Below are 16,727 nucleotides of genomic sequence, written 5' to 3' on the forward strand. Positions count from 1 at the left end.
TGTCTTATGTAGATTTTTCAATTTCCTTGTTCTGTATGGGACAATGACAATAAGGATTATCATATTGTATCGCAAAAAGGGCACTGCTAGGAGAGGGACTCAGTAGCGGCACTGGTTTCACCAGCCATATACCACTGAGTGATGCTACCATTCCGCTCTGCCCTCGTACGACACAGAGGGAGAAACAAACTGCATTGGCGAGGCGCCGAAACAGCTTGTTCCTCCCTCTGCATCTTTAAACTGCTCAACTGAGGTGTGTGCAGCTGCCCTCGCCTCAGCCGAGCAGTGAAAGGAGCCCCCAGCCCGGTGCTTGCTCCCACACGCCAGCTGCAGGGTGGGGGCTCCGAGAAACGGCTTAACCTTCCTTCCCACCCAGCTGAGCGGCGCAAGGCAGCTGCAGTGTCCCAGCCCGCGATCCTGGGTTGAAACCGCCTCGGCTCTCAAGGTGAGATCTGGGGCAGGTTTCCCGGCGCCTCGCAGGCAGAGGCGGATGTGTCGCTTCTTCAACATCGCGGTATATCTCCAAACCGCGATGTTGGAAAGCTGATATCGCCCAGCCCAGGGGTCTGCAACCTTTAAGACAAAAAGAGCCACTTGGACCCGTTTCCGAAGAAAAAACAACAACTGGGAGCCGCAAAACCATTGCGACATTGAAAACAAATATATCTCCGGAGCCGCGATCTGACAGCGGGCGGGAAGGTGACATCGGGACGGTGCGTGACTAACGCACGCACCGCCCCCATGCGACGTCACAGCCAGTACAGCGCCCGCCACAGTGAGGAGTGTCGGGGCGCACAATGCGCCTCCTCCCCTCGCTAGTATCCACCCCGGAGCCGCGGCAAAGATGTAAAAGAGCCACATGCGGCTCCGGAGCCGCGGGTTGCACACCCCTGGCCCAGCCCTACCTGGTGGGCTTCCCCCTGGCTTGGCAGACCAGTCAGCCCCCCATTGTGAGGGGGCTGTAAACTCTGTGCTGGGAAGCTTCAGCCTTCCGGGTTGATTCCGAACTACAACTCCCATCAGCCTCCCTCCATCAGCAGGCATAGCCGATGGCTAGTGATGGTGGGAGATGTAGTTCAGCAGCACCCGGCGAGTCAGAGGGCCGCTCTCAGCGCTGGATTTCCTGGATCGAGCGAGGAGGGGAGGTAAGGTGGTCTTGCGAGGCCTCCTCCATCTCTCGGGCCTCTGCCTGCTCTTCCTCCCAGGCCTCTCCCCTTATCTCTTGGGCTCCATCCTTGGGTTAATCAGGTTCTGTCTCCCAGCGCAATGTACCTTTCACCTCCTTTCAACCTCCAGCCGGCCTTTCCTTATCTCGTTCCTCTGGCCCTCTGGAATGCAAGGGAATCGAGCCAGACACCTATTATGACGATCGTGGATTTTATTATTTGAAAATCCGCGTTCCCACACCAAAACACTGTTACTTATCCTTCCCCGCTGTTTCCCTTGGATACTTCGTCCTTGGATCTCCTGGCTGTTTTGGAGCAAAACGCCCTTCGTTTTCTGTGTGTTCCTTTTAGAGCGCCCGTCCCCCTCTCTTTTTAATGTGCCTCTCAATTTATGCCCAACTCCTCCTTATTTATTCTGTAGCACAAAGCTACAGGGTTCTGGGATGACTAAATCAGGCAGTCCAAACCTTGGCCCAATTCTCTCTTGGGTACTGTGGTTCAGAGTCAAGTTTTCCATTGCCTGACCCAGCCTGCCCTTCCGCTGGTTCCTGCGTCTCGAGGTCGCGAAGATCATCCATGCTGCCCCCTCGTTACTCGGGGAATGTCCTCAGCACCACTTGGGGCACATGCACCCCTCCCCAATGCCACACTTCTTGGCGCCCAGATTTCTTGGTCCAAAATGAAACTTGTGGGCTGGGAGCCAGTCCGCTTACGAGTCGGTCCACATTCGTCCTTTCTTGGTGGGGCAGCATCTCTTAGGACAAAGTTCTGCTGATGTCCCCAATCCCGTTCTGCTGTGCTGTGAGGCAACATTGCAAAGAGCTGCAGTTTCTGCTTTGTTGTTGTTGTTTAGTCGTTTAGTCGTGTCCGACTCTTCGTGACCCCCTGGACCAGAGCACGCCAGGCACCTCTGTCCTCCACTACCTCCCGCAGTTTGGTCAAACTCATGCTGGTAACCTCGAAAACACTATCCAACCATCTCGTCCTCCGTCGTCCCCTTCTCCTTGGGCCCTCCATCTTTCCCAGCATCAGTGTCTTCTCCAGGGAGTCTTCTCTTCTCATGAGGTGGCCAAAGTACTGGAGCCTCAGCTTCACGATCTGTCCTTCCAGTGAGCACTCAGGGCTGATTTCCTTCAGAATGGATGCGTTTGATCTTCTTGCAGTCCATGGGACTCTCAAGAGTCTTCTCCAGCACCATAATTCAAAAGCATCAATTCTTCGGCGATCAGCCTTCTTTATGGTCCAGCTCTCACTTCCATACATCACTACTGGGAAAAGCATGGCTTTAACTATACGGACCTTTGTTGGCAAGGTGACGTCTCTACTTCTCAAGATGCTGTCTAGGCCTGTCATTGCCCTTCTCCCAAGAAGCAGGCGTCTTTTAATTTTGTGGCTGCTGTCACCATCTGCAGTGATCATGGAGCCCAAGAAAGTAAAATCTCTCACTAGCCAGGGTTTAATCCAGTTCCCGTTCACCAATTAGATTCTCTTGCACATCCCCTGTGTGACTCAGGCCCTCCTGCGTGGAAAGAGGCGTTGAAAGAGGTCTTTTCTTTCCCTCCACCTTAATCTTTCTCCAACGCATGGTTTCACTGTCTTTTTAATTCCTCCCTCGATCTTCCATTTTGGTTGTGTTTGGGAATTGGGGGCCATTCCCCAAAAGTCTCTGTCCCTCCCTCCCTCCCTCCCCCCTTTCCCCCCCCCCAACAAGTTGCACCATTAGTTTAACGGCCTTCTGACTGCTCTTAGCTTAGCTCACCATCCCAGAAGATGAGATTTTTGAAACCCTGGACCTGGAATCTGCCTGGAAACCCAAGGCACTATGGATGCCCAGCTTGGACCGGTGGAGCAGCTCCTTGCTCGCCTTCCGCCCCAGGACGTGTCTCCTCCAAAGAAGACATTTGGGGGGGTGGCTGTTTTCCTCGAGGTTTTCCCCACCTCCAGCACCTCCTCCCTCCCCACGCTGTCTCCAGACTGCAAAAACGGCCCCCCAGAACCATCTCATGACATTCTTTGGAGCAAGACTTCCCTGCCTCCCATTTCTTCATCCTAAGGGGCGCTGTTTGGCTACTTGTCTTGATTTTATGGAAAGCAGAGTAAAAGTCTTCCCCCTGGCCTGCTTTGGAGTGATGGGCTGCAATCTGCAGCTTTTTTGCTCGGCTGTTTCCCACACGGAACTGCAACCAGCTCCTTTTATCATCCCGGATTCCTCCTGCAGCTGCACAGATAAGACAGCTTCCTCTGTTCTCTGGGGATTATTCTCTGGTCTGCTGGGAACCCCACAGTGGAGGGGAGGGGAAAAAAATCAAATCTAAAAGGAGACTCTGAACTCCGCAAACTTTCTGCCCCCTGTGTCCTTCCTGCTCGTTCTTAAATGATCTGGAGAACTTAAGGACGTAAGGAAAGCTTGCTGGGTCAGTCCAGTGGCCCATCAATAGTCCTGGATCCTGTTCTCACAGTGGCCAATCAGATGCCTCAATCGGAAAGCCGCAAGCAGAACCCAAACACAAGAGCAACTCTCCCCTCCTGCGGTTTCCAGGAACTGCTATCCAAAACCATCGCTTCCTCCAACAGCGGAGGCAGAGCTAAGCCGCTGTGCAATAGCCCGTCTTGCAAATGACTCCAAAAGCGCTCGGTGGAGACCACCGTGGACCAATGAAAGAGCACCCACCACTGGATCTAAGGGCAGGGGGAGTTTCTGGTTGAAGATGGGGGGTGCTGGGGCAACATTAGGTCCTCTAGTCTAAACTGGGGGTGGGGAACTGTGCAGACTTAGGCCCAGTGGCCTGGATTAGGTGGTTCTGTTGATCCTGAGCTTTGGGTTTATCTGAGTGGACCTCTGGTCCAAACTAGGAGATGCTGTGTTGTTGTTGTTGTTGTTCTGCTGTCGTTGTTTCTGGGGGTGCCTTAGGCTTTTGGGGGGTGGGGGGTGGGGACCCAAACTGGCATCTTGGCCTCTAACGGCTCTCCTCTTTCTTCTTCAGTTGGAGAGCAAGCGGGATGCTTTCTCTCCGGTCCTCCTGCAGTTCTGCACTGACCCCAAGAACCCCATCACCGTCATCCGGGGCCTAGCCGGATCCCTCCGCCTCAGTGAGTATCCCGCCCTCTGTGGGTTTGGGGTCCAAAGAGCGCCTGGGTCGGAGGCTGAGGCTCTGCGGAGGAGAGCCAGAGTTGGAAGTGGAGGCTTCTGGGCCTGGGAGAAGGAAGGAGACACAAAGAATCGTGGAGTCGGAAGGGATCCCGAGGGTCATCTAGTCCAACCCGCTGTGCAATGCAGCACTCGTTTGCCCAACCAGGGGCTCGAACCCACGACTCCGAGGGGTCAAGAGTCTCGTGCTCTCCAAGCGGAGAAGTGTGTGTTTGTCTCTGCAGCGTTGTGTACCGTATTTTTCGCTCCATAGGACACACTTTTCCCCTCTTAAAATCTAAGGGGAAATGTCTGTGCGTCTTATGGAGCGAGTGTGTGGTCCATGGGGCTGGGGGGGGACCTGGGCTTCCCCCGCCAGCCACGACCTGCTCTCTGAGGCTGGTGGGGGAAAGCAACTCCCGCTGTGCTCCGGAGGCTTCGGGTTGCCTTCACTGAAGGGGACTGAATGCACCTTGATTGCACTGAACGCACCTTGTTTTAGAGGGGGAGAACAAGGGGGGAAAATTATCCCCCTCTCTGCGCAGCGCCTCCTGCCGGTTCGCTGAAGGGGCGCTGCGCAGAGAGGGGGAGATTCCTCCCCCCCTTCTTCTTCCCCTCTAAAACAAGGTGCGTCCTATAGAGCGAAAAATACGGTAGGTTCAGTTGCACCATACATGCATTTAACTTGCACAATTTCAGCCACGCGTGCTTGGAGGCTGGCTGGTTGAAATTCCGCAAGGTGAATGCAAGCATTTGCAGAGGGTCGGACCCTTCCAGCTCATAGGATTCTAAGTCGGGGAGCTTAAAAGCTCTTTCTGCGCTGGTTAAAGCAGGACGACCTGGTGAGGAGAGAAGTCTTCAGCTCTCCACCTCGCTTTCTGGGCCTGCCTAACCCACCAACCACAGGACAGGGTTTGCACATCTTTGTGTATCCATGGAAATCTCATGACTGAACCCCCATGCAGGATGTGACTGTACTGTATTTGAAATCAGAGGCTTTGGGGTCAGATGGATTTTTGAGCGGGTGGTGTGTACATTCATACCTCGGAAGTCGAGCGGAATCGGTTCCGGAAGTCCGTTTGACTTCCAAAACGTTCGGAAACCAAAGCACGGCTTCTGATTGGCTGCAGGAAGCTCCTGCAGCCAATTGAAAGCCTCGCTGGGCGTTCGGGTTCCAAAATGAGTTCTCAAACCGGAACAGTTGCTTCCGGGTTTGTGGCGTTCGGGAGCCAAGCTAAGCTGTTCGAAAACCAAGGTACGACTGTACTTTTAATGAAAAGACGTCCACAAAATGGAATGTGTTGATCTTGGTGAGGCAGTGTGAGTATCTGAGTGAGCCCTTGCAATCTGGTTGTTCAGGAGCAGGGGGCTTTTTCCTTGTGGGGGGGGCAGTGAAAAGAAAAAGAGGTCACGATTCCCAGAGGTGTTGCCTTGGGTTAGGCAGCCCCAAACCGGGCACCTCCCAGATGTTTTTGCTTCCGACTCCCAGCCAAAAACATCTGGAGGGCACCAGGCTGGGGAAGCCTGGAGGGGATGGGCTTCGCGCCATAAACTTGCCAGCAAACAGGGAGGGGCAGAAGGGCAGAGTTCTCTCGAAGCTCCGCCATGACACCCGCTCCCCCCTCAGACCTGGGCCTGTTCAGCACAAAGACGTTGGTGGACGCGAGCGGGGAGCACGCCGTCGAGGTTCGCACGCAGGTCCAGCAGCCCTCCGACGAAAACTGGGACCTCTCCGGGACGAAGCAGGTGTGGCCTTGCGAGAGCAGCCGCTCGCACACCACCATCGCCAAATACGCGCAGTACCAAGCGGCCTCCTTCCAGGAGTCCCTTCAGGTGAGAAGGCGGCAGGCGGGGCCATCTCTCGGGGCCGTTATCCACACCCCTAATGCCAGGGCCGGCCCAGGACATTTTGCCGCTTGAGGCAAAGCGGAAATGGGTGCCTGCCCCCTTGCTGCTGCTACCCGAGGCGACCGGTGGCAGCCCAGGAAAGCCCCAGATGCTGAAGGGTAGGCCGGCCCTCTCCTTAGGGAGATGGAGCAAGCCACCCTTTGGGCTGGGGAGGGGCCTCCGCATTCCTGCAGTATTAAGGGTTGGTGGGCGAAGGTCTTTCTCTTCTCCCTGGGTGACTGAGCTTGAATGCCTCTTCCTGGGTGGGGTGGGGTTTTTGGGGGGGCGGTGGCGAGGATTCCCGATCTGACCTTTCTGTCTCTTGAGGCAGGAAGACAAGGAGACGGACGACGAGGAAGCAGATGAGCCTGACAGCACCACTGAGGCGCCCCCAAGGTAGGAGGTCACGCCAGAGCGTCTTTCCTTTGTGTTTTCAAAGGAATTTGCCATTTTTGTTCATTTCAGGGAGCTGGTTTCTGCTGGAGGAATGGCTTTGCAACAGTTTAAAACTGAATGCAAATAAAAGAGGGCGTGAGTTGCGGGGCGGGGTCTGCCAGGCTGCTGCACCCCCAAAATGATTTAATCGGGTCACGTGATCCAGCCCCCTGCAATGCTTTATGAGTGAATTCTGAAGACTGAGCGGTACAGAAGGCAGAGAGGGTTTTTTACGCTTTGGGGAAGGGGCAGTTCGTAGGTAAATTATTATTATTTCTTTGGGTCTGGATGGAGGGTTTCAATAGGCCATGGTGTGGGGAGGGGGGGCAATTCCCTCCCATCTCTCTTCTCTGCACCTCCTGCATCATAACTCTTCTTTTCTGCCTTTCGCAGCAACCCGGACCAGAAACCGCACCAGATTATCAAGTTTGGGACCAACATTGACCTCTCGGATGCCAAACGGTGAGAATTGTCGCTTTGCTCTTTAACTGCCTCCAACTCCACTCCACCCCCCTTTTCACTGTGAAGGGCCAGGGTTATTTTTCCCACAGGCAAACACACAATCCTTGTGTCTTTTGACTGCAAGAAAACGAGGGTTGTGATTTTATGGAATTGTGGAACCATAGATTCTTTGGGCCCAACGCGGGACTCGAACCCACAACTCTGAGATTAAAAGTCTTGTGCTCTCTCAGTGACCTTGTTTTTTGTGGCTTGCTGCTGCCTCTCTGTGGCCATAATTTGTCATTGCAGGCAGGAGACTTAATATTGCTCGTTGCTGCCCCTCTGTGGCCATAATTTGTCATTGCAGGCAGGAGACTTAATATTGCTCGTTGCTGCCCCTCTGTGGCCATAATTTGTCATTGCAGACATGAGAGCATTGCTCTTTGCTTGCCCCTCTGTGGCCATAATTTGTCATTGCAGGCAGGAGATTTAATACAGTATTGCTCGTTGCTGCCCCTCTGTGGCCATATTTTGTCATTACAAGCTGGAGACTTAACATTGCTTGTTGCTGTCCCTTTCAGGCATATTTTGTCATTGCAGGCAGGAGACATAATATTGCTCATTGCTGCCCTTCTGTGGCCATAATTTGCCATTGCAGGCAGGAAACTTAATATTGCTCGTTGCTGCCCCTCTGTGGCCATAATTTGTCATTACAAGCTGGAAACTTAACATTGCTTATTGCTGCCCCTTTCAGGCATATTTTGTCATTGCAGGCATGAGACCTAATATTGCTCATTGCTGCCCTTCTGTGGCCATAATTCGTCATTGCAGGCAGGAGACAATACAGTATTGTTCTTTGCTGCCCCTCTGTGGTCATAATGTGTCATTGCAGACACTAGAGCATTTCTGTTTGCTTGCCCCTCTGTGGCCATAATTGGTCATTGCAGGCAGGAGACTTAACATTGCTCGTTGCTGCCCCTCTGTGGCATATTTTGCCATTGCAGGCATGAGACTTTACATTGCTCGTTGCTGCCCCTCTGTGGCCATAATTTGTCATTACAAGCTGGAGACTTAACATTGCTTGTTGCTGCCCCTCTGTGGCATATTTTGCCATTGCAGGCAGGAGACTTAATATTGTTTGGTGCTGCCCCTCTGGAATTATTTTTCCCCTCTGTTAAGATGTTCCATGCTGCCTCCCTGTGGCTGTATTTTGCCATTGCATTGTATGCCACCTTCTCACATTGACAGAGCTCTTTGCTTTCCATCCAGTGGTCATAACTGGTCACTGCAGATGAAGCTTACCCCCCCCCCCCGCCCCTAGTCTCCACCCCAACCCCATTATTATTATTTGGTTGTTGTCACTAGAAGGAAGCCTGATTGCTTCTCAGTGCTGCCCCCAGTGGACAACAATATGTGCAAGGTGTGTTTTCGTTTTAAAACGGCTCTCATTGAGATGGAGGGCAGCGAATAAATGCAAAGAATCAGTAAACGAATACATATCAGTGTTATGATAAATATTTAGAAAGTAGTTCCCCAAAAACTAATCTTAATAGCTGTCGAATTGTAGAAGGGCCACCTATTTCATCCCCCTGCGATGCCAGAATCTCAGCTAACCACTCTCCCCTGACATGCATCACAGGTGGAAACCGCAGCTGCAGGAGCTTCTCAAGTTGCCAGCTTTCATGCGGGTCACGTCGACGGGCAACATGCTGAGTCACGTGGGGCACACCATTCTGGGCATGAACACAGTGCAGCTGTACATGAAAGTGCCTGGAAGCCGCACACCAGGTAAAAGCCACAAGCTGCGGTGATAGCCACTGGCTGGGTTGATTGATTGATTGATTGATTGAGTGGTTTTATTTAGAGTATCTCTACCCCCTTCTTCAGCCAGGAAAGGTCTGCAGAGCACCTAACATACAGCCCAAGGCAGTCCCTGCCTGCAGGCTTACGATTCGGGGGGGGGGGGGGAGACACACGACACACAGGAGGAAAGGGATGGGGAGGGAAGAGGAAAACCAAAACTCAGGCTCAGTTTCTGAACGGTCAGCTGCTAGCCTAGTTCAGGGGTGCGAGCAAGTTTTCTGCCTCCCACCTCTCCAGCAGAGGCAATCTGACAGCATGGCTGCCCCCAGATAATTATGAACGCATACAGTGAGAGGCATGAGCTTGCTTTTGCCAGGTAAACTCATTTATATTAGGTCCAATTTGGGACGAACAAACTCTTACCTGCTCATCAACACAAAGATGCCTTTCTCTTTTCCGATCTTTCATACTTGAGACTTGAAAAGCACAACAATATTGTCCTCGGTATCCATTTCTTGCTCTCATTTTGAAAATATATCCGTAATTTGCAAATAAGCAAAAATTGTTTTGTTTTGATGCTGTGCGCTACACTGAAATGTTTAGGATTGTCCTCAAATCCTCCTGCCGCGCTTGCCATCCTCTATTGCCAGACCCTTTGAGAACTTCTGCTATAACTTGTGTCCTGTTGCCCCCCCCCCCCAACTTCCAGGGCACCAGGAGAACAACAACTTCTGCTCCGTGAACATCAACATCGGGCCGGGAGATTGCGAGTGGTTTGCTGTGCACGAGCATTACTGGCAGGACATCAGCGCCTTCTGTGACAGGTGAGGGTCATGTCCCTGCTGCTGTATAAATGTCATATATGCTTATGCAAGATGGAGGGCTCGCTAGTACCAGGGGTTCCTGGTGGCAAGCCAGCGCAGCACACGGAAACGCTGTTTACCTTCCCGCCAGAGCGGTCCCTATTTATCTACTTGCACCCGAGGGTGCTTTCGAACTGCTAGGTTGGCAGGCGCTAGGACCGAGCAACAGGAGCGCACCCCGCCACGGGGATTCAAACCGCCGATCTTTTACCCACAGCGCCACCCGCGTCCCACCAAACTTTTAGAAGACATCTAAAGGCAGTCCTGTGTGGTGTAGTGGTTAAGAGCGGTAGTCACGTAATCTGGGGAACCGGGTTCGTGTCTCCGCTCCTCCACATGCAGCTGCTGGGTGACCTTGGGCCAGTCACACTTCTTTGAAGTCTCTCAGCCCCACTCATCTCACAGAGTGTTTGTTGTGGGGGAGGAAGGGAAAGGAGAATGTTAGCCGCTTTGAGACTCCTGAAGGGGAGTGAAAGGCGGGATATCAAATCCAAACTCTTCTTCTTCTTCTTCTTCCTGATTAGGGAAGCTTGTAATGTTTAATAGATTATTGTATTTTAGTGTTTTGTTGGAAGCCGCCCAGAGTGGCTGGGGAAACCCGGCCAGATGGACAGGGTATAAATAATAAATTATTATTATTATTATTATTATTATTATTACCCCTCTTGCCACCACATGACCCAAGAGTCAGTGTGTGTGGGCGGCCAGAGGTTTTGTGGGTCCCAGGAGAATACCTTGAGGATGCTGTTGTGCCCATGGCTGCCATGCTGGGGACCCCTGCCCTAAGGGGATGATTTGGGCGATGGGTTCCTGGGATCGGGGGCACGAGAGGTGCTGCTGCATTGCTTTGCCCACTTCCGTGGGGCCACCTTAGGAGAACGTATGAAGTCTTTCCGGGTGGTTTCCCCTTGCCTCCTCACCCCAACGCCCGCTTTCCCGCAGGCACGGTGTCGACTACCTGACCGGCTCGTGGTGGCCCATCCTCGAGGACCTTTACCAGTCCAACATCCCCGTCTACCGCTTCATCCAGCGCCCCGGAGACCTCGTGTGGATCAACGCCGGCACAGTGCATTGGGTTCAGGCCACCGGGTGGTGTAATAACATCGCCTGGAACGTCGGCCCCCTGACAGGTAACTTAGCCGGATGGCCGAGGTCCCAAAAAGCGGGGTGGGAGGAGGGGGAGTTGAAAAGGGGATCCCGGAGCCCCACCAGTGCCCCACACTCATGTCCTGCTTCCGCGATTCTATTACAGTGGTACCTCGGTTTAAGAACCGTCCTGATTCCGTTTACGAACTCCGCAAAACCGGACGTAGTGTCCCGGTTTGCGAACATTACCTCGGTCTAAGAACGGAATCCGAACGGTGGAAGGGCACCGGCGGCAGGAGGTTTCATGACGCGGTCCTCTCCTTGCCCCCCTGACCTCTTCCCTTTCCCTCGCAGCTTACCAGTACCAACTGGCCCTTGAGCGCTACGAATGGAACGAGGTGAAGAACGTCAAGTCCATTGTGCCCATGATCCACGTCTCCTGGAACGTGGCCCGCACCGTCAAGATCAGTGACTCCGACTTGTACAAAATGATCAAGTGAGGAGGGCTTTCGGTTCTGCCCCCCCCTCCCCCCGCAACTCCTCCAACCTTTCCTGGCCGTGTCCCGCCTGCTTTTGCATCTGCGCCTTGGGCAGTTCCTTGCACTTCCTCAAGTGCACAAAAGTCTCTTGGTTGGGGACCAGATATGAGGGGTCCTCTGTGGGAGGGCACAGGGGGCCCTCTGCTGAAATGATGAGGACCCCAGCCTCATTTTGGTTGCAGGTGGGGTCTCCGCATCATTTGGTGGCGGGGGTGATGGGCAGGCCTCTTGTTCCCTTAGCCCAGATGTGGGGGACATTTCACCCTCCAGATGTTGTTGGATGTTGGCTCAGCAATACCTGGAGGGCTGCGGGTCCCGTCTCCCTCCCCCTGCCCTCTTTCAACAGCTGTGCAAAACGCAGGAAGTGTGTGTGTGTGTGTAATCTATAGAACAGATAAACAGGCAATACGTTACCGTATGTTCCAAAGATATATTTTTTTAATTAACATATGCTAGAAACGTTGCGTTATAAATAAGAGAAGCAGTCTTAGGCATTTTATCCCCTGCGCTGGAAAAGGAGTTGAAGTTTGTCTGGGAAAACAAACACGGATTTTGCAATAGCAGCTGACGATGGTGTTGGCATCCGTCTGTCTCAACAGACAATGGAGTGCACTTCCGGGGGTGAAGTCCAAACCGCTGTGTTAGTAGCGGCACCAAAGTGATCTCCCCGGGGCACCATCCTGGCCAGTGTGTAACCGTGTGTGGACGTCCTGGGCTGCCCAAATGATGTTCCAATTCAGCAAGGAAGGCCTGCTCCCCCACAAAAAACATTTATTATGGGAAAGGCAATTCACAGTCAACAAATGATATTTTACACTTGCATTTAGGCAGGGAAAAGTTCACTTTGACAAAATGTTTACTTAATGTGAATCGATAGGATGTAGAGTTTGCGTGTTGCTTCTTTCTTTTAAAAACTTTTCTTAAAATTTGTATTTATTTATTAAATTTGTATACCACCCTTCATCCATAAATCTCAGTTCTGCTCACAACATAAAGATACAATATTAAAACACAAAATACATGATAGAAACAAGGAAAAAGAAACATGAATTTGAGCGGGTTATTTTTTGGGGGGAGGGGGGGAATGAAGGCTTGAGGCTCTTCCCTCCCCTGAGCTCTTTCTGTCCTTCCTTCCTTGAAGCTAAGAAAAAGGCTCTGCGATTTTTTGAACTTCCAGTAGTTTTGGGCTAGCAACAGAGCTCAGCCCCCCCCCCCCACCGCCAGCTGGCCTGAGTCCCTGTCCAGATGTGTCATTTTCCGTCCCTCTTGTCTCTTCCATGGCTACTGTTTAAATACAGATGCAATGTTTACTGCGCAGGCCCGGTAAAAACACCAAAACCGTGCAGTTTCTAACATGTGCAGCCTTAACACACATTGACCTTCGGGAGGCAATGCAAGAGACAATTAAATTAACAGAATCCCTTAGGGGGACTTTGCCCGCCCGCCCCACATCAATGCGTTGGCTGCTTCATCCGTCCCCGTGGAGAGGTGCATCCGGCCGCATCCTGACCCCTGCCCTCTCTTCTCCCGCTCGCAGGTACTGTCTGATGCAGTCCATCAAGCACTGCCAAGTTCAGAAAGAGAGCCTCATCCGGTCCGGCAAGAAGATCGCCTACCAGGGCCGCGTGAAGGACGAGCCGGCCTACTACTGCAACGAATGTGATGTAAGCTATCCCGGTTCCTCTCGCTTTTCTCTTTCCCGCCACAGTGGCAACTCCACGGGGGTGAGGCTATCTCCCTCTCTCAACCTCGCTTTCCTCCAGGGCGCTGCCCCTTCTCCACAGGTCCGCCACAGCGCCAGCGACGCAGGTGGCGCTCCCTGCTCCGAGACAGCGCCAGTCCTGGTGCACCCACCCCCCAGAATAAACCCCAGTTGACTGGGCTTCCATGTCATGCCCTCTCTGCAGTTCTGACTGTGGGGACGAGGTTTGCGTTCCGCATTCACGCTCTCTGAAAGTTGACCCCCACGGAAGTGGCCATCTTTCCGTCCTCGGCGATCCATTTCCTCCGAGCTCTTGGGCAGAGAGCGGCCGGCAGGTCCTCCTAGCCTGTGACAGACTCCGTTCCCCCCGCCACAGACTTTTTATTTTTTGGAAGACAGTTCTTTCCCCCTTCCACTGAAAGGGCCTGGCAGGGTTTCCTAGGCCTTTGTGGTGTGAACAGTGTTTGATGAGGCCTGCTTGTCTTTAAAATACCTCCTGTACCCAACTCCAGTTTGAGGCTCCCATGCCTCCTTCATTCCTGACGACCCCCGAGAAGCCATAAAGGTTGATTAGGAAAGTCGAAACAGTGAGTATGAAACGCGTGTCTTAAAAAAAGCTGTGGTGAGAAAGAAGCTTCCGGAAGGATCAGAAGCGTATTGTGAAGTCGGACCTCGCGGCTCTACGAAACTTCACCTCCAGAGTCTCAAACTGAGAAGCCTCGCCCAAGAACCCGAAAGGCTTGCAGTGGATCACCATGATGAAAACGGGAGGAAAATATAATTTTATATCTGCCCTCTCTGAAAGGAAGACCCCGATGGAGGAAGCTGGACCCCAAGCAAAGTTGCTGGTGGTTGCGCCTCATTAAGTGTCACTGTGCAGAGATAGGAAAGGTTTGGGAAACGGCGACCAAAACGATTTAAGGGACTGCAGTATTTCCCCTATGGGGCTTCTTAGTTTACCGAAAAGGTTAAATAGGTGTATAAAACGATGCCTGGTTCAGCTTAGGGGCCAGAAAGTGAAGCTGATCTTTGGAAGATTTGGGATGGATAGAAGAAAGAACATGCTTTAAGGGCATCCTACAACTGTGGAACTCCCTGCTGGAAGTCTTCAGAAGAGGATTAGACAAATTCATGGGAGATGATGCTTTCAGCGGCTACTCATCTCGATGGCTGTGCTCTTATCTCTATTGTCTGAGGGAACATGGCTCCTAGCTGCCGGGAATTGCAGGGAGGGATAGGATGCTAGGCTAAATGGGCCTAATCCAGCCTCAAAGCTCTGCTGATGTTCTTGAAGGGGTAGTCTGAGAGACAGCGCAGCTCAAGCAGCGAAGAAGGAATGTCTGCTGCGCAGTCTCCTTAAGGTAGGGTCAAAAGTGAGGCGCCAACCCGAACGAAGCCAGGAAGCCGCCGTGAATTTGGGTGGAGGAAACCGCAGCCCCTGCCAGCCAGGGAGAAGAACCTCCTCAGCCGTGGAGCCAGGACTCAGCTGTGGTGACTTGGGTTAAAAGAAGCCACAGAATCACAGAGTTGGAGGGGACCCACACGGTCATCTAGTCTGACCCCCCCCCGGAAGTGGAAAGGAAGCAGGGCTTGTTGTCGGCCGAGCCTCACAGGGAGAGGGGAAGTTAGCCAAGCCAAGTGCTTGTGGCACGAAGTGCCTGAGATGCAGGAAGGAAGCCTCTGTTTCCAGAGTCGCACCCATCTCAAGACAGAATCCTGTGGTTGACCTTCATTGCCCCATCACAAGGGCACCTATCCTGGAGTCCTGCCGGGTGATGCAGGAGAAAGCATCCCTTGAAGATGCCAAGATTTGGGGATCCCTCCCTGTCGCTCAGGCAAGGCTGGATCAACGCCTTCTCTTCCAGAGTAACCCGCTGCAAGATTCACCGGAGGAGGACACTCGGCAATAGGTTGCGTTTCGGGCATGTGACGCGTCAGCCAAGTGTGCAGAGCTCGGGTTTTAAAAAAATTTATCTTGGTGGAGAGGAAATAAAAGTCCTTCCCCCTTGGTTCTGTGTCGGCGTCGTTCTTCTCTGGGTCCCACACTTCTGCCCCTCTTCCCAGCCAGAAAGCCTCACCCCGTGGCAGAAGAAAGCGGCCGCAAGCTTTGTGTTTTGCTCTCTTCTTTCGCTGCAGCAGCTCCTTTTGCCCGCCTTGAGCCACGGCTGGCGTTCTCTGCCAGTGGCAGGCATGCGCTTGGGCAACCCCCCCCCCACCCCGCCCTTTCCGGAAGGGTTTTAACCAGTAACCACAAAAGGCTTGCCCTTCTCAGGTGTCCCCCATACTGTCGTTTGCCTCGAGTGTGACTGCAGTGCTGAGTGGGGCGGCTGGGAGAGATCCCTGCTTATTAAACGCTAGAAACCATGGCAGGCTGGCATTTATGCTTTATTTTATTTTAAATTTTTGGAGGGGTGGCCGTTGTTAACTGCTAACAAAAGTGGAAGGCAGGCTTGGAAAACTCCTTTCCCCCCCAAAAAAGGTGCATTGATTATGCTGGGGACGTACCGTATTTTTTGCTGTATAAGACTCACTTTTCCCCTCCTAAAAAGTAAGGGGAATTGTGTGTGCGTCTTATGGAGCGAATGCAGGCTGCGCAGCTATCCCAGAAGCCAGAACAGCAAGAGGGATTGCTGCTTTCATTGCGCAGCAATCCCTCTTGCTGTTCTGGCTTCTGAGATTCAGAATATTTTTTTTCTTCTTTTCCTCCTCCAAAAACTAGGTGCGTCTTGTGGTCTGGTGCGTCTTATAGAGCGAAAAATAGGGTATTTAAAGAGCAGAACTTCTTGGTTTGGATTTAGGGATGCAGCAGGAGGAGGTGATCTGCCATGCAATTAAAGGAGACCTAGTAGCTGAGGGTGTGGGGGGCAGACCAGGGTGAAATTTGGAGGGGTTATAGGTGGGGCTGAGCCTCAGGGGGCTAATCTGCTTACAGTTGTGATTAGAGGCAGAGGTGGGAAGGAAAGCCTTTAGCTTGCTTTCCACGGCTCCCAGCGCATCCTTACCTAGCACAGCTTGACCAGGAGGGTAGAGACAAAGGCCACGTCCCGTTGCGACAGCCGCTGATTCCCCGTGTGCTCCCCGCAGGTGGAGGTCTTCAACATCCTTTTCGTGACGAGCGAAAACGGGGGCAAAAACACGTACCTGGTGCACTGTGAGGCCTGCGCCCGCAAGAGGAACTCCTCTCTCCACGGCGTGGTGGTACTTGAGCAATACAAGACGGAAGAACTGATTCACATCTATGACAGCTTCACCCTGGTGAGTATATGTCTGGGGAAGGAGGAGAGGCGGGCCCCACGGGATCGCAGATTTGGTAAAGCAAAGAGGAGGGTGCCGCCTAGTGGCAGAAAAGGGGAAACGTCACCAAGGCTCTTCAAGGCACTTCAGAGCTGTTCAATCAACTCTAGTGTCCTCCCAAAGTGGCTGTCTGAGGATTACTGATTGTTATTATGAATTATATTTAACAGATCTGTAAGATGAAAACTGGATAAAACATACAAAACCCAGTTTCTGTTAGTACGAGAAAGAATCAGGATTCAAGGTGACTGTAACAGATTGGAGACCTGGACCCAAACTAACAAAACGCATGTCGACAGGGACAAATGTCAGGTTCTGCAGTTAGGCAGGAATAACCAGCTGCACAAACTTAGCGTGGATGTGAGGGACACCCGGCGTGACAGC

At 52.6% G+C, this 16,727-nt stretch overlaps 1 protein-coding gene across 6 annotated transcripts in view; it reads left to right on the forward strand.

Moving 5' to 3' along the window:
• Positions 1–16,727, forward strand: part of KDM6B (lysine demethylase 6B) — a 47,000-nt gene that overhangs the window by 26,005 nt on the left and 4,268 nt on the right. For 3 of the 6 annotated variants that reach the window (XM_077916836.1, XM_077916838.1, XM_077916837.1), the window contains 9 exons: positions 4,151–4,256; positions 5,921–6,126; positions 6,512–6,576; positions 7,009–7,077; positions 8,696–8,844; positions 9,569–9,683; positions 10,665–10,852; positions 11,163–11,304; positions 12,885–15,258. In XM_077916836.1, coding sequence (XP_077772962.1) covers positions 4,151–4,256; positions 5,921–6,126; positions 6,512–6,576; positions 7,009–7,077; positions 8,696–8,844; positions 9,569–9,683; positions 10,665–10,852; positions 11,163–11,304; positions 12,885–13,224 — 1,380 coding nt within the window. In that variant the 3' untranslated portion in view covers positions 13,225–15,258. Of the gene's footprint in view, positions 1–4,150; positions 4,257–5,920; positions 6,127–6,511; positions 6,577–7,008; positions 7,078–8,695; positions 8,845–9,568; positions 9,684–10,664; positions 10,853–11,162; positions 11,305–12,884; positions 15,259–16,133; positions 16,305–16,727 lie in introns of those variants that run through there. The other 3 variants (XM_077916840.1, XM_028703438.2, XM_077916839.1) reach the window with 3 other exon arrangements.

Source organism: Podarcis muralis, chromosome 13 (genome assembly GCF_964188315.1).
Source record: "Podarcis muralis chromosome 13, rPodMur119.hap1.1, whole genome shotgun sequence".
NCBI classification, from domain to species: Eukaryota; Metazoa; Chordata; class Lepidosauria; order Squamata; family Lacertidae; genus Podarcis; species Podarcis muralis.